Source organism: Rhinoderma darwinii, chromosome 6, assembly GCF_050947455.1.
Source record: "Rhinoderma darwinii isolate aRhiDar2 chromosome 6, aRhiDar2.hap1, whole genome shotgun sequence".
Taxonomy (NCBI): Eukaryota; Metazoa; Chordata; class Amphibia; order Anura; family Rhinodermatidae; genus Rhinoderma; species Rhinoderma darwinii.
Genome location: NC_134692.1, coordinates 72,937,934 through 72,962,656, shown reverse-complemented (window position 1 = coordinate 72,962,656; position 24,723 = coordinate 72,937,934). Strand labels below are relative to the sequence as shown.

At 41.9% G+C, this 24,723-nt stretch overlaps 1 protein-coding gene across 2 annotated transcripts in view; it reads left to right on the top strand.

Moving 5' to 3' along the window:
- GLS (glutaminase) overlaps window positions 1-24,723 on the top strand; it is a 413,780-nt gene that overhangs the window by 28,201 nt on the left and 360,856 nt on the right. For both annotated transcript variants that reach the window (XM_075829939.1, XM_075829940.1), the window contains exons 3-4: window positions 2,369-2,490; window positions 22,901-23,030. In XM_075829939.1, the coding sequence (XP_075686054.1) occupies window positions 2,369-2,490; window positions 22,901-23,030 (252 nt within the window). The remainder of the gene's footprint in view (window positions 1-2,368; window positions 2,491-22,900; window positions 23,031-24,723) is intronic.

Below are 24,723 nucleotides of genomic sequence, written 5' to 3'. Positions count from 1 at the left end.
CCCTCAAGGCATTTAACATTTGCCTGGACATATGACAGAGCTCAGAAGTGAAAGCAACATGCGCATTTGAGGTCCATTTTGGTGATTTTCACAGCATTGGCCCACAATTGCAGGGCTCTGATGTCAAATACTAAAACAAACCCCAAGTAGTGACACCTATTTTGGAAACTACACCCCTTAAGGCATTTTAAGGGGTGTAGTGAGCATTTTGCCCCACAGGTGTTTTTCCATTAGTAATTAATGCACAGAGGATGGTGCAAAGTGAAAATTTATATTTTCCGCTGGTATGCCATTTTAGTGCGCAATATGTTGTGCCCGGTTTTTGCCACCTAAGACACACATCTCGTAAACGGTTAAGCTGGTTCCCCCGGGTATGGCGATGCCATATATGTGGAAGTAAACTGCTCTTTGGGCACGCTGTAGGGTTCAGAAGGGATTGAGCGCCATTTGGCTTTTGGAGTGCAGATTTTGCTTGGTAGTAGTTCTGCTTGGGGTTTTGCTGTTATTTCAGTTTATAATGTGGGGGCATATGTAAGCTGTGCGGACTACATCAGGGCATAATAAGAGGGTATAATAATGCGGTAAATAAATAATATTTCAGAAATATGTGGCCGATGTCGCACTGATAAATGGTGCCCGATCTTATCTGCTTTTGGACACTCTGCACATTCTGTGTCACCATATTCTGAGAGCCAGAACTTTTTTATTTTCCAGTCAAAAAATCTGTGTAAGGGCTTTTTTTTTGCGGGACGGGTTGTAGTTTTTATTGGTACAATTTTGGGGTACATGCGACTTTATGATTCTTTTTATTCCATGTTTTGTGAGGGGTGGTGATAAAAATATAGTGATTCTGGCATTGTTTTTTTGTCTTTTTTTGCGGTGTTCACCGTGCAGGAAAAATAATATTATAGTTTTATAGTTTGGGTCGTTATGGACGCGGCGATGCCAAATATGTGTACTTTTTTTAAACGTTTTCATGTTTTTTCCAATAATAAAAGGCTTATTATAGGAAAAGGCAGTTTGTTTTTATTAACTTGAAACTTTTTTTATTTTTACACTTTTATTCAACTTTTTTTTTTTGTCCCGCTAGGGGACTTGAGGTCCTGCACCTCTGATCTTTACTCTAATGCATTGCACTACCCACGTAGTGCAATGCATTAGAGCTGTCAGTCATTCACTGATAGCAAGCCTATTAGGTACCGTCTGTGGGCGGGGCCTAATAGGCTATCGTATGTGGCAGACCAGGAGGCCATTATGAGGCCTCCGGTTGCCATAGCAACGATCCACATCGTCACGATAACAACAGCTAGCTCTGTTCCCTACCGTTACAGCACAGTGTCAGCTGTAACATACAGCTGACACCAGCGGCTGATGTCGTAGGCTCAGCTTCTGAGCCTGCGCCATCTTGTTACTGCGGCCAGACGCCTTTTAGGCCCCCTTCTCTGGGCGGGACCTAGCAAGCATCCATTCTAGGCAGACAGGAGGCCATTGTTAGGCTTCCGGTCTGCCGGAGCACTTATCAGAACCCCGCAATTTCATTGCAGAGTTCCGATATGCTTATAAACATCATAGATGCAGCGCTCGGTTTTGAGGGCTGCATCTAATTGGGTTAATCGGCCGGATTGGAGGCTAGCTCTGGTCCTGGCCTTGAAGCAGTGATAGCTATCACTGCTTTAAAACGGTGTCTGCAGATGCATCTGCCGACACAGTACCCTGTTAATCCTGTGCGATCATTCAATTGACGATGGGCCTCTTCTATATAATAGTCTTTTGACAAGAGTACAATGTTACCCTCCTTGTCTGCCGGCTTCAGGACAATGTCTTTATTGGAACTAAGCCATTTAAGCTCTTTTCGTTCTTCAATCGACCGATTTGAAGTGACAGTGGGATATTTTAAACACTTTACTTCTTTCATAACTCCTTTAACAAACATATCCAAAGAAGACCCGGCAGGAAAGGGGCGATTAAAGGTGGATGGTACTCCACCCATGAATCGCTCAATACTGCTGACTGTTTCCTCACCAAATGGATTATCCAGAGGGATATCCAAAAGTATGTGCAACATATTAATTTCATCCTGAGAAAAGTTCTCACTGAGACTAAAGCCCAAATTCCCAACTTTAACTCTTCCCTCTCCTATTTGAAGTTCCCGTTCCTGAATCTGGTTAGAAAAAATACGATGCAAATTCATTTTCCAGATTGGCAGATGTACTCCACGTGTGCTAACCAAACAAGGAACTTTGTGCAGTGATTGTGTTGTGTCTTAAATAGGGCAGTGCCAGCCTTCTCTTTCTCCATTCCATCATTAACAATATAAATTTTGGCTATGTCTTTTTAATGTGTTTTTATTTTTTTTAATTTTTTTCAGGCATTAAAGTCTACTGGTCTGCGCACCTCAGATCCACGGCTTAAAGAATGCATGGACATGTTGAGACTTTCTCTACAAACTTCATCTGATGGAGTAATGCTTGACAAAGAACTCTTCAAAAAGTAAATACTAGTATTTTACTTTCCAAACGTATTATTACCTTAACCCCTTCCCGTACCTTGACGTAATTGCACGTCAAGGTGAGCAGTAACTTCGCGCACCTTGTCATGCAGTTACGTCTGGACTTTGGCAGTTAACTGTCACGTGGCGCTACACCGCAGCGGTGGTTAACTGTGCAAGGTGTCTGCCCTGCATCCCCTGTTGCCGATCAGCGGCCCATCGCCGCTGATATTGGCAATTAAACCCTTAGATGCAGCGATCGATTGGGATCGCCGCATTTAAGGAGTTTAAAGCAGATCGGCAGCCCCCACATGAAATCACGGTGGCTGATGGTGGTTGCCATGGCAACCGGAGGCCAGACGATGGGGGCTGGTCCTCATAGACTTCTTGCCAGAGTGACTGTCACGTCACACTGACAGAATACATTACACTACGTATGTAGTGTAATGTATTCTAGCAGCGATTAGAGCTGCAAGTCTTCAAGTCCCCTAGTGGGACAAAAAAAAAGGTAATAAAAATGTTTTATAAAAGTTAGAAGTTACAAAATAAAAAAAATATTTTTTCCTATAAGTCTTTGTTATAGGAAAAAAAATGAACACGTTAAAAGTACACATATTTGGTATCACCGCATTCGTAACGACCCAAACTACAAATTTATTACATTTTTTTTTCTTGCACAGTGAACACTGCAAAAAAATAAAGTGAAACACAATGCTAGAATCACAATTTTTTTGGTCACGACCTCTCCCAAAACATAGAATAAAAAGTTATCAAAAAGTCTCATGTACCGCAATAAAACAAGCCCTTACACAGCTTTTTTGACTGAAAAATAAAAAGTTATGGCTCTCAGAATATGGTGACACAAATTTTTTTTTTAATAAAAAAGAGATTTTATTGCGAAAAACACTGCAAAACATAAAACACACTACATACGCATTGCATCGTAATACATCGCTGTGGGTGTCAGCTGTGTATTACAGCTGACACCCGGGACTAACGGACAGGAACAGCGATTGCGCTGTTACAGGAGCTTGTAAAAATGACAATATACTACAATACAATAGTATTGCAGTGTATTGTACCAGCAATCGCCGTAAAAAAATGAAAGATTTAAAACGCCGAAATCGCTGTTTTTTGGTCACCTTAGCTCTAAAAAATTTACTTCGTAAAAGTAGCAAAATAAAATAAAAAACTATATATATCTCGTATCACCGTATTTGTATTGAGTCGCAGAAAAAATGTAAGCTGTCGTTTTTACTGCACGGTGAAAGTATTAAAAACAAAACTCAAAAAACAATGGAGGAATCAGTTTTTTCCAATTTCTGCCTGCAAAGAATTCTATTTTCAGTTTCCCAGTACATTTAAATGGTACTTTAAATGGTGTCAATCGAAACTACAATTCCACCCGCAACAAATAAGCCCTCACACCACTCTGACGGAAAAATAAAAAAGTTATGGCTCTTGGAAAGCGGGGAGGGAAAAAAGAAAAAGAAAAAGCAAAAAATGGATCGGTCCGGAAAGCGTTACATAGTTACATAGTTTGTACGGTTGAAAAAAGACACGTCCATCAAGTTCAACCAAGGGATGGGAAAGGGAAGGTACAAATTTCTACACATAGGAGCTAATATTTTTTTGTTCTAGGAAATTATCTAACCCTTTTTTAAAGCCATCTACTGTCCCTGCTGTGACCAGCTCCTGCGGTAGACTATTCCATAGATTCACAGTTCTCACAGTAAAGAAGGCTTGTCGCCTCTGCAGGTTGAACCTTTTTTTCTCCAGACGGAGGGAGCGCCCCCTTGTTTATTGAGGGGGTTTTACATGGAACAGGATTTCACCATATTTTTTGTATGTGCCATTGATATATTTATACAAGTTAATCATGTCCCCCCTTAGTCGTCTCTTTTCAAGGCTAAATAGGTTTACCGTATATATCGGCGTACAAGACGACTTTTTACACCCTTAAAAAAATGTCAAAAGTGTGGGGTCGTCTTATATGCCGGATATTGTCTACATTAGGGATGCACGTTGCAGCCGCACAGCTCAGTATAGTGACACATGAATGTATGGGAGCGCGGCTGCGGCTGTGTAATTCAGCCACAGCCACGCTCCTGAGTCATGATAAGTTCGCGGGGTCAGGATGATGCAATGCGGCCAGCGCTGCACTAATGAGCGGCGGCACTGGAGACAGAACATGGCGGGCGCGCTACAAAACACCCCCATGTTCTGTCTTCAGTGCCTGAACTGCCGCTCATTAGTGCAGCGCCGGCCGCATCACCTCATGCTGACCGCGCACGCACTTCCTGTCAGGAGCGGGGCAATGGCTGTATTACACAGCCGCAGCCCCGCGCTATAACGGCGGAGATCAGAGAAACCGCTCATCTCCGCCGTTATTCCCCTGAATGCTGCGATCACAGCTGACTGCAGCATTCAGGGGAAAGTGAGAAGGGGGGATGCCCCTGGATCGCGTCACAGGGAATTCCTGTGACGCGATCGAGGGCCATACCATATATGGGCAGACAGCCCAGGGTCTATTGACGGACCCCAGGGCTGTCTTACCATATTTCATGTTGTTAGGACATACCCAAGTATGTCCTAACAACTGCCTGTGTATTATCCGTCCACAGGTTAATGTACTGGCACATATCTGATATATGTCAGTACATTAAAGTTTAAAAATAAAGTAAAAACAAAGTATTGTTAAATTTTAAAAAAAATTCACCTTCACCTTTTTTACAATAAACATTAAAATAAAAAAATGAAATAAACACGGCTTTCATTCACTTATTAATGTGAGGCATGAGGTGCGATGAATTTACCCTCCATGTTCCTCACATTAATAGTAATTAACCCCATCATGTACCTCACACATTAACCCATTATGACTGAGAAACATGATGGGATTAATTACTATTAATGTGAGGCGCGTTCAAAATTCATCACACGTCGCGCCTCACATCAGAAAACCGAAGAATTTTTTTTTTATTACTGTTGGCAAAAGTATCGAAATTGGTATCGAAATCGCAATACTAAACGAAGTATCGGTATCGAAGTCCAAATTCTGGTATCGTGACATCCCTAGTCTACATATTGTCTACACACAGGTTGTGTGTTACCTTGTGAGCCTGCAGTCCGGTACACAGGCTCCCGGGATGCACGGAATCCGCCACGGATCTGAGGGAAGCCGGTATTAGCCGCCAGGGAACATCTCTGTAAGATGCTCTGGCCCGCCCTTTCCTCTCATTCCCTGCCTCTCAGATCTCGCGCGATGAAGCAGTCTATCTGCGCATGCGCGAGTTCAAAGAGACAGAGAGTCCTGGGTCCTGCCGCCGATGGCCATAGTGAAGCGCTCCTGCACGAAATGGTGAGTATATCTTAAATTCTATATTTTAAGGGTAAAAGTTGGGGGTCGTCTTATACGCCCAGTCGTCTTATACGCCGACATATACGGTAATTCTATTAATCTTTCCTCATAACTTAGATTCACCATGCCCCTAATTAGCTTCGTTGCTCTTCTTTGTATTTTTTCCAACTCCAGGGCATCCTTTCTATGAACTGGAGCCCAGAACTGAACTGCATATTCTAGATGAGGCCTCACTAATGCTTTGTAGAGTGGTAATATTACATCCCTGTCTCGCGAGTCCATGCCTCTTTTAACCCCTTCCCGACATTTGACGTATCCATACGCCAAAGTCGGGTAGGGGAAGTATGGAGCGGGCTCACGCAGTGAGCTCGCTCCATGCGATGTCAGTGTCGGCTGTATGTTACAGCCGACACTTCAGGGTAACTAGCGGCATCGCGCTCGAGCGCGATTTCGCTAGTTTAACTCGTTAAATGCTGCGATCAATACTGACCACAGCATTTAAATCGTCAGAGCGACCCCCTCTAACAGCTCATCGCGCCCGGCAACGCAATCGCGGGGGGGGGGGGGGCGATGGTTGCTGTGGCTGCCTGGGGGCTTAATGAATGCCCCCAGGTCTGCCATCTTTGTACACCTATTAAGCCTTGCCTCCGGCAGGGCTTAATAGGTGCCTGTCAGAATCGCTGGTTGAAGTTCCCTAGGGGGACTAATAAAAAAAAGTAAAAATTACTTAAATAAAGTTTTTTTTGGTGTAAAAAAAAAAATATTTAAAAATTAAAAGTTCAAAAAACCCCCCTTTTCCCATTTTCCCCCTAGAGCATACTAAAAATAAAATAAACCTAATTGGTATCGCCGCTTCCGCAAAAGTCTGAACTATTACAATATATCATTATTTAACCCGCACGGTGAAAAAAAAAAAATTGTAGACGCCAGAATGTCTATTTTTTGGTCACCTCATCTCCCACAAAAACTGAAATAAAAAGTTATCAAACCATCGCATGTACACCAAAATGGTATTATTAAAAACGACAGCTTATCCCGCAAAAAATAAGCCCTCATACCACTTAATCAACGGAAAAATAAAAAAGTTATGGCTCTCGGAATTTGGCGACACAGAATAAATGTTCTTTTTTACACTTAGGTTTTTACATGTAAAAGTAGTAAAATATAGAAAAAACTACATATATTTGGTATCGCCGTAATCGTATTGACCCACAGAATAAAATTAACATGTTGTTTTAATTGCAGAGTGAATTCCGTAAAAACGGCGCGCAAAAACAACATGGAAGAATTGCTGTTTTTTTCATTTTCTAGCCCACAAATAATGTTTTTCCCGTTTCCTAGTACATTATACGGCAAAATAAATGGTGCTATGAAAAACTACAACTCGTCCCGCAAAAATCAAGCCCTCATAGTACTATATCGATGGAAAAATAAAGACGTTATGGCTTCTGGAATGTGGGGAGGAAAAAACGAAAATGAAAATCTGAAAGTTGTTTACGACGGGAAGGGGTTAATACACGACAATATCTTGCTGGCCTTTAAAGAACAGCATGCAATGTCAATCAGCTGCTTCAGTCTATGATCTACAAGTACACGCAGATCCTTCTCAACAAGTGACTCCCCCAGTATAGCTCCCCCTAGGACATATGATGCATTCAGATTGTTGGTACCCAGATGCAAAACTTTACATTTATCTACATTAAACTTAATTTGCCAAGTGGATGCCCAAACACTAAGGTCTTGTTTACACGAGCATGTGCGTTTTGCGCACTCAAAAAACGCGGCGTTTTGTGTGCGCAAAAGGCACTTAACAGCTCTGTGTGTCATCAGCGTATGATGCGTGGCTGCGTGATTTTCGCGCAGCCGCCATCATTATGACACTCCGTTTGGATGTTTGTAAACAGAAAAGCACGTGGTGCTTTTCTGTTTTCATTCATCCTTTACAGTTCTGTTGCGCGAATCACGCTTGTCCCACGGAAGTGCTTCCGTGTGACATGCATGGTTTTCACGCACCCATTGACTTCAATGGGTGCGTGATGCGCGAACAGTGCACAAATATAGGACATATCGTGCGTTTCACGCAGCGGACATACGCTGCGTGAAAATCACGCACCTGTCTGCACGGCCCCATAGACTAATATAGGTCCCTGCGGCGCGCGTGAAATTCACGCACCTCGTACGGACGTATAACACAACACGCTCGTGTAAATGAGCCCTTAGTTTGTTTAAATCTGCCTGCAATTCACGAACATCTTCCATAAACTGAACTATATTACATAGCTTGCTGTCATCTGCAAAAATAGAAATAGTGCTATTAATCCTCCATCCTCTATATCATTCATAAATAAGTTGAATAATAGTGGTCCCAGCACTGAACCCTGGGGTACACCACTTATTACCGGGGACCATTCAGAGTAGGAATCATTTACCACAACTCTCTGGATACAGTCCTTGAGCCAATTCTCAATCCAATTACAAATTATATTTTCTAAACCTATAGTCCTTAATTTACCCATTAGGCGTCTATGGGGGACAGTGTCAAATGCCTTTGCAAAGTCCAAAAACACTAAATCCACAGCGGCCCCTCTGTCTAGACTTCTGCTCACCTCTTCATAAAAACAAATCAGGTTAGTTTGACAACATCTTTCCTTAGTAAATCCGTGCTGGCTGTCACTTATAATACTATTTTTTTGTAACATAATCCTGTATATAGTCCCTCAATAGCCCCTCAAACATTTTCCGCACGACGGATGTTAAGCTTACTGGTCTATAATTACTCGGGGCAGACCTAGAGCCCTTTTTGAAAATAGACACCACATTTGCCCTGCGCCAGTCCCTTGGCACTATACTAGTCACTAGGGAATCTCTGAATATTATGAAGAGGGGGACTGAAATAACTGAACTAAGCTCTTTAAGATCTCTAGGGTGTAACCCATCTGGTCCCGGGACCTTGTGTACATTTATTTTATTTAATTTAGCTTGGACCATATCTACATTCATCCTATTCAGTATATCAACTGATATATTAACAGCACCGGCTATATCAGCTGCTCTTTCTTCTGTTGTATATACAAAGCTAAATAACCCATTTAGTAACTGTACCTTCTCTTGATCCCCTGTGACCAACTCCCCATTACCACTATCTAGGGGTCCTACATATTCAGACCTTGGCTTTTTTGCATTTATATACTTGAAGAATTTTTGGGGATTTGTTTTACTATCCTTGGCCATCTGCCTTTCATTTTGTATTTTTGCTGATTTTATTAAATTTTTACAGATTTTATTACACTCTTATAATTTAAAAAGGCTACAGCCGTACCCTCAGAATTTTATTTTTCAAATGCCCTTTTTTTGTCATGTATTGCCCTTTTTACAGAAGGTGTGAGCCATGTGGGGTTTAATTTTAGTCATTTATACTTGTTAACTATAGGAATAAATTTTGTACTATAAGTACCCAAAGTAGATTTTAAGATCTCCCATTTATCATTTCTCCCATTATTTGACATTAGTTCTTCCCAGTCTATATCCTGAATTGCAGCCCTCAACCTGGGGAAATTGGCTTTCTTAAAATTTAATGTTTTTGCCCTCCCAGCCTGTGTTTGTTTTTTACAGTATAGGTAAAATATAACTATATTATGATCACTGTTACCGAGGTTTTCACGAACATTGACGTTCCCAACAAGCTCTGCATTATTAGAAATGACCAGATCCAACGGAGCTTCACCTCTAGTCGGGTTTTCCACAAACTGGCCCATAACATTTTCCTGCAACAGGTTGAGGAAATGTCTCCCCTTTGCACTTGAAGCCGAACTATGACGCCAATTAATATCCCGGTAATTAAAATCTCCCATTATCACTACAGTACCAGCCTGTGCAGCCTGCTCCATCTGTTTATATAGCTGACCTTCCATCTCCTCAGTTATATTGGGGAGTCTATAGATTATACCAAAAGTAATTTTTCCAGTGTTTACCTTTCCAGTTCCACCCACAAAGTTTCAACCTCCTCACAATTTTCACCCTCTAATGTCTCTTTCACACTCGCTTTCATATCACTTCTCACATACAGACATACACCACCGCCTTTCCTATTTGTCCTGTCTTTCCAAAAAAGTGTAAAACCCTATAGATTTACAGCCCAGTCATGTGAAGAGTCTAGCTATGTTTCAGCAACACCAACTATATCTATATTTTCTTCCAGTACCAAGGCTCCCCCATTTTGCTTGCTAGACTTCTGGTTTTTGTGAAGATACACTTTAACTTGTCTTTCAGTTTTTCACTTTCAGTATCAGAAATTTGATTATTTGACATTATTTGGCCATTTTTATTTTCATTGCAGTTTTGCAACAAAAGGATCTCCTTATCCTGTTGACTAGTCCTCTCCCCACAGTTTATTTCTCCCCCCACCAATATAGTCTGACCCCTCTCTAACCTGACTACCCCTTGGACAACACATTGTGACTTTTGGGCCCTTTTGTGACCCCCAAAGTCTGCATCTGATTTATGACGGCTCTTTGAACATAACTTCTGTGGCAAGTCACTTAGATTTATTATCAGCAGTATTACACAGCACTAGTAAGTCTGCTGCATTGTAAATCACCAGCAATGAGGCTCCTCGACTGACACTGCTCTCTGCTACAGCGTTATTATAACGGAAGATAACGAAAACCACTTAATTTACCCATTCAGTTCCTGCTTCGTTTCAAGGCTTAAAGAGGCTCTGTCACCAGATTATAAGTCACAGACGAATTCAGCAAAAAAACGGTCATGTCAAAATGCTAACTATACCCTTAGAATAATTCCTTGAGGGGTGTAATTTGCAAAATGGGTTAACTTTTGGGCGGTTTCCACTGTTTTGTTCCCTCCAGAGCATTGCATACGTGACACGGCACTTAAAACTATTCCAGCTAAATCAGCACTCCAAAATTCAAATGGATCTCCTTCCCTTCTGAGCCCTGCTGTGGGTCCAAACAGCAGTTTATTACCACATATGGGATATTGCTGTAATCGGGAGACATTGCTTTACAAATGTTGGGGTGTTTTTTTCTCCTTTATTCCTTGTAAAAATTAAAAATTTCTACGTTTTTCAGTAAAAAAGTAGATTTTCATCCGCACAGACTAATTCAGATACATTTAGCAAAAAAAAAACAGGGTTCAAAATTATAACTATACCCCTAGATAAATTCCTTGAGGGGTGCAGTTTGCAAAATGGGATCACTTTTGTTTGTTTTTTTTACTGTTTTGGCGCCACAAGACCTCTTCAAACCTGACTTGGGGATTTTGTGGCCTCCTTTTTTTAGAATATATTTTAGGCACCAAGGTGCTCCTTTGCTTCTGAGGCCTGTGCTTCAGTCCATTAGCACACTAGGGCCACATGTGGGATATTTCTAAAAACTGCAGAATCTGGGCAATAAATATTGAGTTGCATTTCTCGGGTAAAACCTTCTGTGTTACAGAAAAAAACTGTATTACAAATGAATTTTGTAGAAAAAAAAATAATGAAATTTGTAAATTTCACCCCTACATTGCTTTAATTCCTGAGAAACGCCTAAAGGGTTAAAATACTTTCTTTATGCTGTTTTGGATTCTTTGAAGGGTGCAGTTTTCAAAATGGGGTGATTTATGGGGATTTTCTAATGTATAAGGCCCTCAAAGCCACTTTAGAACTGAACTGGTCTCTGAAAAAATTGTCCTTAGAAATTTTCTTGAAAATATGAGAAATTGCTGCTAAAGTTCTAAGCCTTGTAACGTCCTAGAAAAATAAAAGAATGTTCAAAAAACTATACAAACATAAAGTATACATATGGGATATTTGAAATAGACAACTGGTGTGTTTTTAAAATAGTTACTATTAAGAAAGTCATTAGCATACATCTAAAATAGGTCCTAACTTGGTCAAAATTGATTGTTTTTCTAAATAAAAAAACATCTACATTACAGCGCCGATCCCATTATGTAGGAGATAGGGCACTTATATTGTGGTGACCGAGCCTGCTGGCACAGATGGGTGATTGTGTTCAGAACTACTATATTGGCGTACTGCAAACATGGTGTTCATGCAAATGTCATAAACCAGGGTTACATGTTTCTAGCTATTTTGGGGCGCTAATCTGGTAATCGGCAGAATCCTTGTTGGTCATTCAATACATAATATAATTTTCGCAAATGTAGATAAGGATGTAGAGCAGGGGTAGGCAACCTTTTGTGTATGGCGTGCCGATAAAAATAAAAAATCAATGATGAAGTACTCGTGCCATGCAAACATGAGTCATATAAGACACACTGTTACCACATATATGACATGAACCAATTAATCCTTTAATAAACTTACATTTCAGTGTAGCCCTTGTCCCTGACTGTCTTTGCAAAGATGATCCATCTATGGTGCATACGAGGCTACTGAACACCAGCTGGGGTGAGGGGTCACACATCGGAAATACTGCGGCTACTAAACACCAGATTTGGGTGGTTACTGAACACCAGTTGGGGGGGGGGGTGTGCATAGGAGAGAGAGCTGCACAATTCTGCTAACTTTTTCTTTTACAGAACGGTTACTGAGCTCTGTCATTGCGGCGCTGATCACCAGGAGAGAGCAATGCTGCATTGTGCGCTTGACAAGTGTTCAGCAGCAATGAACACAATGAAGCATTGCTCCCTCTCCTGATGATTTAGTGCCACCAAGAGTATAATGAAGCGTCACTCCCTCTCTTGGTGATTAGCGTTGCCAAGCACATAATGAAGCTCCGCTCTATCTCCCTGTGTTCAGCGCCACCATGCACACAAAGGTGCTGGACACCGGGAGAGGGAAGTGTGCCAGCAAAACATGACCCACGTGTTGACTGTGGCACCAATGCCAAAGGTTGCTGAACCCTGATGTAGAGGCATGTGTCATTCTTCAGGAGTGTTAGGGCTCATGCACACCAGTGAAATTCTTCAGTGTGCTATCGGTTTGTTTGTTTTTTTTGACCCATTAATTTTTATGGGGCCATGCACACATCTGTTTTTTTGCGGATCCGTGTGTCTGTTTCGCAAATTATAGAACAGGTCCTATACCTGTCTGTTTTTGCAGATCTGCCTCGAGCATTCTATTCTTTGGTCCGTTAAAAATACAGACCGCTCACGGAAGACATCCGTGTGCAGTCCACGTTTTGCGGATCCGTGTTTTGTGGCCACGAAAGGTCACGGATGTGTGCATGAGCCCTTAGTTGCAGCGGTGAATGTCCGGTTTCCTCAATCATTTCTTATTTTCTGTGAAATGTGAAATAAAAAGTTTTAGTGACATATAATAAGCACATTAAAAACATTATTTTCTTAGTTGCTTAAATACCCTCCTACCTAATATATGTATGATTTGGACAATATTTCACACGGTCTCTCAGTAATATATAATTGGGGGAGTCTTGTGATTCTATAACATGCTTGTGAAAATGTTTTTATTAAATCAGATTTGTAGTGGTTCAGACAGCACTAGGTGTGATGGGTGCATAAGTAGGGGCCCAACCCAATAACAAATATATATTGATCTGTATACAGAAATATAGTTAAAATGGCTATATGTAGTAGAATCCATTCTAATGTTTTTAATAGTAATAGGTGAGCGGTAGTTGAGGTAAGTATATGTAATGCCGGGGTAGGGAGACAGACAGGTGAGCCCTAATCTACCCGCCACTCAGTCCCTGCCTACTTGCAACGGCCCGTCCTAGGTGACGGCGTACAACTGGGCAACGGTCCCTACGCTCACTATGTGCACGACAAACAGACAAGGGTACACAGAAGCTAGGGGAATGGGGCATTTGCCCACGGCAACACCGTGAGCAACAAGAGAAGTGAACGAGCCGAGTCAAACCAGGAGTGTACGAGGGACCAAACGCAGAGCAGGAGAGTAGTGAACGAGCCGAGTCAAACCAGGAGTGTACGAGGTACCAAACGCAGAGCAGGAGAGTAGTCCGTAAGCCAGGGTCTATATGGAGCAGAGGACAAAAGTACAAGCAGCAGCAGCAGAGCCAGGAAACCGACAGAATCCCAGGCAAAGGAGAAGCAGGAAGTGAAGGTATAAATAGACAGAGGGCGGGAGCTAGCTCCGTCTGGCCAGGCTGCGATAGGCTCTCCCACTCCTCAGCCTCCCAGCCTGATTGGTAGAAGGAGGGGTCCCTCGATCAGACTTAGGAGCAGGTGCAGACTGACTAACCACGGGCGTCGACACAGAAGCTGTGTCTGGCAGATCCTTTACAGTATAAGAGACAAAGTACTGTCAAGTAGAAAATAGGATACATAGAAGGCATACATTGTATGTAAAGAAAGTACTTTTACATCAAGAACATCTCAAATATCTTTCACCTAAACTGTACTGGGCATCTGCGTGTTGGTGTTGAATAATGGCAGCTAACCGCTATGGACGCAGATGCCTCCATTCAATGGACCGCATGGAACGCCTGCGTGGGTCACATGATGCGTGACGACGTAAGATGTTGTCACGTTCGTAGGGAGTGTATCCCGACTGCAGCGGAAGTGGTGTCGTCGGGATACTACAGAGAGACATAATGGTGGGTGAATAGAAGAAGCGTAGCCCGCGTGATGACCACGCCGGAAGTTGTCATCACCCTATAACGAAGTATCGTACCATTGGCCAGTAATTGTGGGCATGTGACCTATTAACACGGTATAACCAAAAAGGTAAATAGTAAATCTCTATGGGGGTGTGGTCATCAGTCATACAGGACCGAAGCGAAGACAGTGGAATAGGATGGCAGCAGAACATAGCCATCTTAAGGAGTAGGATAGGGATAAAACCAGGAGATGTGCTCAATATGGGTAACATACAGGAGAAGGGGTAATAATAGTATGCATCAAGAATAGCTAGAAGTAGCAGAAATAAAGTGGGAGAATAGTAATTTAGCCATACTGTAATAACCAAATACAACTAATAATTATACTCTAAAGGTGTGTGCCAACAGCAGTCCAAGTCTCAACAGAAATGTTATTGTGTCTGTAAAGACAAAAAAAAATACAATTATATAATCTCAATTAAATAGGTTAAAAAAGCCAATCTTATACTGTACACTGTCTAAGGGACTTACTGTTTCCAGATCGAAGAGAATGAAGATATCAAGTTATGCATCAGCAAAAGTATTACTGTTGAATAAGCGCTATACGGTATACTCTATTCAAAGGAAACTGCTCCTTTCATATTGCCTATTCAGGCCCCTGGGTTCAATTGTTAGTAGTGCATGGATCCAATATGCCTCTCTGTTTTAAGATTTTAATTATATTTCCCCCTCTCCTTGGGGGCTGTTACATGATCAATCACTTGGAAGCGTAACTGTGAGATGTTGTGTTGTTTCTGTCTGAAATGTTCCACAATCGGGAGGAGTGTATTACCACAGCAAATGGTGGATTTATGTCTTTTGATACGGTCCTAAACACGCTGGGTAGTCTCTCCAACATATGCGAGGCCGCATGGACATCTTATGACATATACCACATAGTTTGTGTTGCAGGTAAAGAAATTCTGTACGGGCATGCCTCGTCCTGTATGTGGGTGGTATATTTTGTCACCTTTGATAATATGTGAATATTATAAGCAAGGCAGACAAGGAAACGTTCCCATTCTTGGGGGGGGGGGTGCTCAAAAATGTTTGTCTAGCTACTCTTTTTGATGATCCCACGTCAGCCCGTACAAATTTATCCCTGAGATCTTGAGGTTTTGTTTTGTACAGGGTAAGAAGGGGGATTTAAATTCCTCGAGCTGAGGGTATGCCTCCTTTAGGAGAGCCCAAATTCCTCGATCTGACGGTATGCCCCCTTTTAGGAGAGATCAGTGTTTCCGAATTATGTGATGGATCTTGTACGAACAAGGATGGTACAATATCCTTGTTACTTGGATTTGGTTATTACAGTAGGGTTAAATTACTAGTCTCCCACTTTATCTCTGCTACCTTTAGCTATTATACAACTATTATTACCCCTTTTCCTGTCCAACTAACATGAAGGATTGATGCTGACTAACTGACAAGTGACGCAACTAATTGACAGTGACAGATTGACACTGATGGACTGACAAGGGACGCGATGGACTGACATGGACGTTACGGTTTGACACTGACAACTGGCACAACGGATTGACACTGACTAATTGACGCAACAAATTGACGTGGGCAAGCTAGACAACTACCTAAGAACTAAATCTAATTAATTTTAGTAAATTATGATGAGAAAAAAATAAATTCTCCCTTTATACACTGGGTGGTGGTGTGGGGCACACACTGAAAACAGGGAGCTGGAGATGAGAGGCATGGAATGGGTTAATTCTGTTTTTAACTTTGTGAGGGGCACACAAAACGCCACAGGCTCTGATCTCTTCAATTTCTCTTCACCTACTAAGAGATCAGAGCTTGAGACCGTTATTTTTCACCCTCCCTGGGTGAAAACGCACTGTGATTGGTGGGTCTGAACACCTACATGTGCACCTTATTCTACAGGTTGATATGATTATGGTTTTGTTTTATCACTTAAAAAAACGTAAACTACTTTCTGAAAAAAAATAAAAATGTTTTGTGTCGCCATGTTCAGCCATAACTTTTTTATTTTTCGTCAATTTAGCGATGTGAGGGCTTAATTTTTACGGGGCGAGCTGCAGTTTTCACCGATTCCATTTGGGGTATACGCGACTTTTTGATCCCTTTTAATTAAATATTTTTTAGGGAGCTAAGGTGACCAAAAAAACAGCAATTTGCGTGATATATATATATATATATATATATATATATATATATATATATATATATATATATTTTATTTTTATTTTTTTTATTTATTTTCGCCATTCACCGAGCAGGTTAAACAACGCTATATTGGGATAGTTCGGACTTTTACAGATGCGGTGATACCAGCTATGTTAAAAAAAAATATATTTTTTTTAACATTGATATAGGGAAAAAATGGAAAAAAGTTTTTTTGTTTTTTTTCACTTTTGAATATTTTTTTTTGGGAACATAAAATAAAAACCTTTTATTTAACAGTTTTTTACTGTTTTTGTTTATTAGTCCCCCTAGGGGACTTGAACCAGCGATCGTTTGATTGCTTGCATGATATACTGCAATACTAATGCATTGCCGTATATCTAGGGGTGGGATTCAAATTTTTAACAGGTTCCCTGTTTTAAGGACGAAGACATACGGGGGGGGGGGGGAATCACTGTGTTTTGCGGTGTATCGCGCCGTTGAAAATTATTCTAATAATAAAATAAATCAATTCTGATATTCCAAATACCCCCTACATTAATGTGGACTCTAAATAAAGAAATTCCCTGTCCAGAATGTTTTAGTGTGGATTGCCACACTATTTATATAATTACATAAGCGTACAGACCTACCCACACATTATATTAAACTCATCCATTACGTATAGGACTATATGCGCACATTCAATATCCTAAGCGTGCTCAGCCCATTTAGTTAGGCTGTGCACATGAGAAGGGTGGAGGACAGTGCGCAGTAAGCCGCGACAACTCTCCCAGCTAATGCACAGATACGGTGCCAGGAGCAAGCTCAGTACATATATACAGCACCAGAACCAAGCTCAGTACAAATATACAGCACCAGAACCAAGCTCAGTACAAATATACAGCACCAGAACAAAGCTCAGTACAAATATACAGCACCAGAACCAAGCTCAGTACAAATATACAGCACCAGAACAAAGTTCAGTACATATATACAACACCAGAACCAAGCTCAGTACATACACTACTGTTCAAAAGTTTGGGGTCACCCAGACAATTTTGTGTTTTCCATGAATGTCAGCGAGCTGGGCCCTGTATCTAATCCAATCATGTGTGATACTGTCTGCTGAGCTGTGTATCTAATCCAATAATGTGTGATACTGTCTGCTGGGCCCTGTATCTAATCCTATCATGTGTGATGCTGTCTGCTGGGCCCTGTATCTAATCCTATCATGTGTGATACTGTCTGCTGGGCCCTGTATCTAATCCTATCATGTGTGATACTGTCTGCTGGGCCCTATATCTAATCCGATCATGTGTGATACTGTCTGCTGAGCCACTGTATCTAATCCTATCATGTGTGATACTGCCTTCTGAGCCACTGTATCTAATCCTATCATGTGTGGTACTGTCTGCTGAGCCACTGTATCTAATCCTATCATGTGTGATATTGTCTGCTGGGCCACTGTATCTAATCCTATCATGTGTGATACTGCCTTCTGAGCCACTGTATCTAATCCTATCATGTGTGATACTGTCTGCTGAGCCACTGTATCTAATCCTATCCATAATTTATAGGGTCGTAGTGCTATAGATATGCTATGCTGTCTCCTATACACACATTTTTTTTTGGGCGGACACATATGTATTGGGGCTATTTCCCCTGACATTTTAACCCCTTAATGACAGGTCCAGAAAAGACCTTAATGACCAGCTAAATTTTTCTGTTTTTGCGCCTCTGCGTTTCAGCAGCCATAACTTTTTTATTTTTTCATTGACGTGGCTGTATGAGGCCTTGTTTTATGCGAGAGAAATAGTATTTTATTTTTCCCACAGTTTGGGGGTAAAAAATTTTTTTTCTACGGCGTGAATATAGGAAAAAGCGATTCTCGGAATAGTTTTTTGGGTTTATTTTTTATCCCGTTCACGTTACACACTAAATAACCCATTAGATTAATTCTTCAGGTTATTACGGTCGTGTAGATACCTAATATGCGTAGGTTTTTTGTTTTTATTTAGTGTAGGGGCAATAAAATGTATTTAATGCAAAATAAAGACTCTTTTTGGCACTTTTTTTATTTATTTATTTGTTTTGTTACTTTTTTTTTTTTAATCCCATCAAGGGATAACTTTATTTGTAACTTTATTTTTTACTTGTAATGTATTAGCATACTTCTGTACGCTAATACATTACACTGTGTCACTATGACACAGGCTGCTGATCGGGCAGCACATAGTGTGCCCGAACAGCAGGCACACGGAACAGACAGCCCTGGGGTCCTTTGTAGGTCCCCAGGGCTGACTGCAGAGGGATTCCCCATTGTTTGATCGCATCACTGGAATCCCGGTGATGCGATCAAAGAGGGAAATTCCCTTTGATCATGCCGCGGTCACGGACCGCGGTAATCAAAGGGTTACACAGCTGGGGTCCGAATGTTTGCCTACCCCAGCTGTGTTCAGGAGGCTGCTCTAAGATCAGGAGCTGTTAGTAACAGCTCCTGCTTAGAGGATGAGTGCTCACACGAGCGCTCATCAGCCTGATCTGCAGCGACGTCAAAAGACAGTGGGCGGTCGGGAAGGTGTTAAGCCCTGAGGGTATGTTCACACGGCAGTGCCTATTACGGCTGAAATTCCGATGCTGTTTTCAGGAGAAAACAGCACCGTAATTTCAGCCGTAAAGGCATGTGCAGGCGTCTTTCGCTGCGTCCATTACGGACGTAATTGGAGCTGTTTTTCTATGGAGTCCATGGAAAACGGCTCCATTTACGTCTGAAGAAGTGACAGGCAATTCTTTGACGCGGGCGTCTTTTTTTACGCGCCGCCTTTTGACAGCGGCGCGTAAAAAAAAATGACCGTCGGCACAGAACATCGTAAGACCCATTCAAATGAATGGGCAGATGTTTGCCAACGCTTTTGAGCCGCATTTTCGGACGTAATTCAATGCTAAAACGCCCGAATTACGTCCGTAAATAGTGTGTGTGAACCTAGCCTTAGTGACGCCCCCGGCTGCTAGTGCTGCATTGTTGGGTCACTTAGGAGACCCAGCGATGCAGCTGAAAGCGGCGGACCGTCGGCCATGAGAAGTTTGCGGGGGGGGGGGGCCAGTAAGAATTTTTGCATCGGGGCCCATGAGCCTTTAGCTACGCCCCTGAATGGAAGCTACAGTAGCTATGGAGCAATCTAGACCATTGAGGCTGGGTTTACACATTGTGGTCTCCGCTGAGAAGTGGATACAATTGTATCCAGTCTAGACAGTCTCAAAGGCGTAGCAAAAAAGTGACATTTAGGCCTAGTTCACACAGAGTATTTTGCAGGCAGAAAAAAATTGCAATTTCTTTCTGCGGCCAAAAAACGCAGAGAAAAACGCTTTTTCTGCCTCCTATTGATTTCAAAGGGAGGTCAGAGGGGGAACCGTGTTAAGAAAGGACAAGTCACATTTCTTTCCCGCGAGCGGCTAAAAACAGAAATCAATGGGAGGCGGTTTCGGATGTTTTTTTACACTAATTCTGACGTGGTTTCTCTATGGAACACCCTGCTCTCCCCAAGCTGCAGGGTTTGGCTCAGAAGGGTCTTTGGGAGGTGCCTTTGATTCTTGCGGGCAGTCCCACACGCCACCGTTTTTTGCTCCGCCAGGCACTTAAACAGGGGTACACTCGTGTACCAGTGTGTCAATGTACAGGTGGTACCCCTGGTCAAACAGTGGGTGCAGGAGGTCCCACACAATTTTTCCAGTTGTAGTCAGGATGGGGGAACAGTTTGGGGGCTCAATGTGACTGTCCCTTCCCTCATAAATTTTAAAAGTATGCGTGTAGCCCGATTCTGACTCACACAACTTACAAATTTTAATGCCATACCTGGCATGCTTGTTGCTGCCTAAATTTCACCCTCCCCTTGAAATGCACCAGGGACTCGTCAATGGCAATTTCTATTCTAGGGGTATATGAAGAGAATTTTTTTTGGGCCAAATAAGGGGTCTAGTTTTGAAGAGTCGGTCGAAATTGGGGTCGTGCTGGGAATTATCGTTATAATGTATACATTTTGGACTGCCTCAAAACTAGCCCTGGGCGTTGTAGTGTGGTATAAGGGGCAGTGGTAGAGCACATCAGTGAACCAATAGGCCCTCATGGTTGGCTTCTTAATTATGACCATATTTAGGACCAATCCACCGTATTGCAGCATTTCTGCTTTGTTGGTGGGATGCCCCCTTTATGGCCTGTCTTAAAAAGTACTGTGGTTCACAGCGATTAATTGTTTAGCACATAGATTCGTCTGCTCAACAATTTTTTCAACAAGGCCGTCAGAAAAGAAGAGCTGGAAAAATTATTTCGGACAGCCCTGCTGTCTGTCCTTGGACCCTTGCAGGAGCAGAAAAGTCCGGTACTTTGGGATTGTAGGAGGCTGGGGGCAACCAATTAGGTTCAAGTGCAGGTGTAACCTGAGCACTAACCCTTCTGCGACTGCGAGAAGATTCCTCTGTGTCAGTTGAGGACAGAGCAAAAGCGGATCCTACATCACTATCTGTGTCCGATGCAAGCATTGCATATGCCTTTTCTGCAGTGTATGTTCTGCGGGCCATTTTTATTTTTTTTGTACAGTAAATGTACATATGTATACTGTATTTATACTAATGTATACTGTATATGTATAATCTAGAACTTTTTTTGTCTTTTTTATTTTTTTCTCTGCTCTAATACTAAACACCAGTGATTGTCTGTCTGCTGTCTCTAACATCATGTCCTCTCTCTATCTGAAACTGAATCTTTCTAAAACTGCACTCTGTGTGGTCCCACCATCTACTAACCTCCCTAAACCTGATGTCTCCATCTCAGTGTGTGGCACTACCATAACTCCCAGGCAGCACGCCCGCTGTTTTGGGGTTATTTTTGACTCCGATCTTTCCTATGCTTCACACATCCAATCACTTACACTCTCCTGTCACTTTCACCTCAAAAACCTCTCCAGAATCCATCCTTTTCTTACTGTGGAAACAGCCAAAACTCTCATTGTCGCTTTGATTCACTCTCGTAACTCATTACTAATCAGTATTGCACTCCATAAACTCTCCCCTCTCCAATCTACCCTTAAAGGGGTTTTCCAGGGATACGAAAGTTTTGTACTAAATCTCTTTCAAAATTAAATAAACTTCCTACTATGCATTCTGTCAAAAATCTGAGTGCATTTGTTCCTGTTCACCCTACCTCTGGCTGGCCGGAAGTTCTGCTTTTCATCCTTGTGCTTTTTTTTTTTTTTTTTTACTTCGACACACATGCACGTCCAATAGAATAGGATCCTGCAAAACCGGGTGTACGTCAGAAGCCTCTTCAATGTTCAATTCTTTGCTAACGCCTCATTTTCTTTATGTTCATGAAATTCTTCAGTGCTCAAATGCTGCCCGTCCTGAAAATTTTCGTGTCTGGAAAACCCCTTTAATGCAGCAGCCAGGCTCATCTTTCTGATCAACCATTACACCAACGCCTCTACCCTGTGCCAGTCGCTGCACTGATTGTCCATGCCCTTCAGAATTAAATTCTCCACAGTACTGCACCTCCTTACATTTCCTCCCTCATCTCTGCCTGCCACCCTACTCGCGCTCTATGTTCTGCCAACGACTTTAGATTAAAGGGATCCTGTCATCAACATCTTACCTGTTAAACTAGCCTGACCCCTCAATGGCTGCAGCTGTCCAGAGTTCGTTCCTGTTATCTTCTTTCCTGAAGTCCTCCTCTGTCGGTAAATATCGTCGTTTGAACTTTTCCCGCCTTTTATGGTAATTATTTTTCCCTCTGGGACAGAGCTTCTTAACCACGCCCACTGCCACCACCTGTCCGGCCCTGACTGGCTAAGGAGTTGTCAATCAAAAATAAGGAGGTGGAGTCCACTCTGAGATGCTGGAGGAATGAAAACCTGACTCTTTTCAGATGAAGATTTGACTCTTTTCTGCTCATTTGCATACGGCGTGGGACCACTGAAAAACGGAATACTAAAGCTACAGAGCTTACTTAGAACATATTTATAGCTTAGATGACAATGATTTTTCACCCACTTTCACCAGGTATTGCTGGCTTTATAGCTAAAATGCTGGTGACAGGTTCCCTTTAACATCCACCATAATCCAAACCTCCCACTATGGTCTCACAGATTTTTCTCACGTTGCACCAGTGCTCTGGAATGCGCTACCCTAGACAATCAGATTAATTCACAACGTCAACAGTTTTAAACATGCACTGAAACATGAATGCCTTTTTTTATGTTTTGATTTATTTATTTATTTTATATTTTCTTATGTAGATTAATTGGTTTTCATCTAAAATATTTTGATTTATTTTCATCATAGGTGTGTCCAGAGCAACATTGTGCTGCTAACACAGGCGTTTCGAAGAAAATTTGTGATACCAGATTTTATGTCTTTTACATCACACATCGATGAACTGTTTGAAAGCGCAAAGAAATTATCAGGTGGAAAGGTACCGAATGTTTTTTTAGCAACATTTTTTTTCTCACATTATTAATATCCTAAAAAATATATAAATGTTTCTAAGAGTACCATTTTTATTTAAATAACAACAATCCCTCTTGAAGACCCTTTATTGCTTCCAATTAAGCCCTGATGTACACCACCAAATTAAATTAAACAAATTGAAAGGGAAGGGAAAGAAATGGGAAAAAGAAGGGCAAGAAGACCAACTGATCTATTGTATTGAATTATTAAAATTCAGTATTCAAATTACCGGCTTAGGTATAATATACCAAAAAGGGGATGGGGGCGAATGGTCCCTCATTAAAGTACACCCCATATAATAGATAAAACCATTCAACCTATATATGATAAGATGGTAGAATGGGGATGAAGGGAAAACAATGCATGCATCAGTATCGGATAGCTAGAGTGGAGTGCACAGAGGGGCAAATATGATAATGTATATCACTATATCATCCTCTGGTACTAATTAATGCCTGTGGAATGAGTCTGTATAAAGCTAAAGTAGCCAGCTGCACACTTGAATGTAGTAAAGTGTGTCACACATAGCAGACAAATTGAATTGTCAGTGCTAAACATTGACAGGTGCCTTATTTATTTTATTATCAGCAACCTTGTCAATGATAGAAATCTGACAAGTATTTTCCACAGCAAAATGAACCAGTGCTGATGTTATAGTCAATGTCAGTAACACTTTATATTTATTTGTAAGTGTTTGGCAACACAGAAGACACTAAGAGCAACCAGGAGAACACTGCACCTCTCTCCAGCACTCGTGGAGAACACTGCACCTCTCTCCAGCACTCGTGGAGAACACGTTGCCAAGCAACAGGCCAGACGCCTGAGACCCAAGCAGCGTGTCAGCTGTTTAACTCACTGCTCACAGGCTGCTGAAGCACTATGAGCTGCTGTGCTGGTGTTCAGCTTGGAGTTGAAATCACTCCTGCATCTGTGCATGTAACTCCTTGACATTAAAGGCAGCTTGAAGAACGCTGCCTTTCTCTCCAGCACACGTGGAGAGCACGTTGCCAAGCAACAAGCCAGACGCCGAAGACTGAAACCGCACGTCAGCTGTTTGAATCACTGCTCACACGCTGTTCGAGCGCTGTGAGTAGCCGAGCTGATATTCAGCTCTAAGTCAAGATCGCACTTGTCTCTCCATGGACGGCGTCTAGCAGTGCCAGTAAATATTACCCTGCTTGGTGATCGTTTACCAGCAGGTATTACACCAGTAAATTTCCCTTCAAATCTGTATTTTCTTTCCCTAATCTAAGACCGGATATGTCCCAACGCGCGTTTCGCTGACGTCAGACAGCTTCATCTAGGGGCCATTTTTATTTACTGAATGTGCTGCCAATAGAAATGTTTTATTGCTGATCTGCTCCTTCAGTTACACTGGCCAATTATCATTATGATTGCTAGGAAACCATCTTTCCCAATATTTACACTGAATGGTAAAATGTATTAGAGATAGCCATCTAGTTAGATCTCCTTAGGCCTTCAGAACCGCAGCAATTTGTCGTGGCATAGATTCCACTTGGTTTTAAAATTGTTATGCAGAAATATTGGCCCACGGAGACAGGATAGCTTCTCAGTTACCACTAAAATGTCCTTCTACCATAAAGGTCATCAGAGGACTCAGGATGTGCCAAGAAAACATTCCCCACGCACTTACTCCA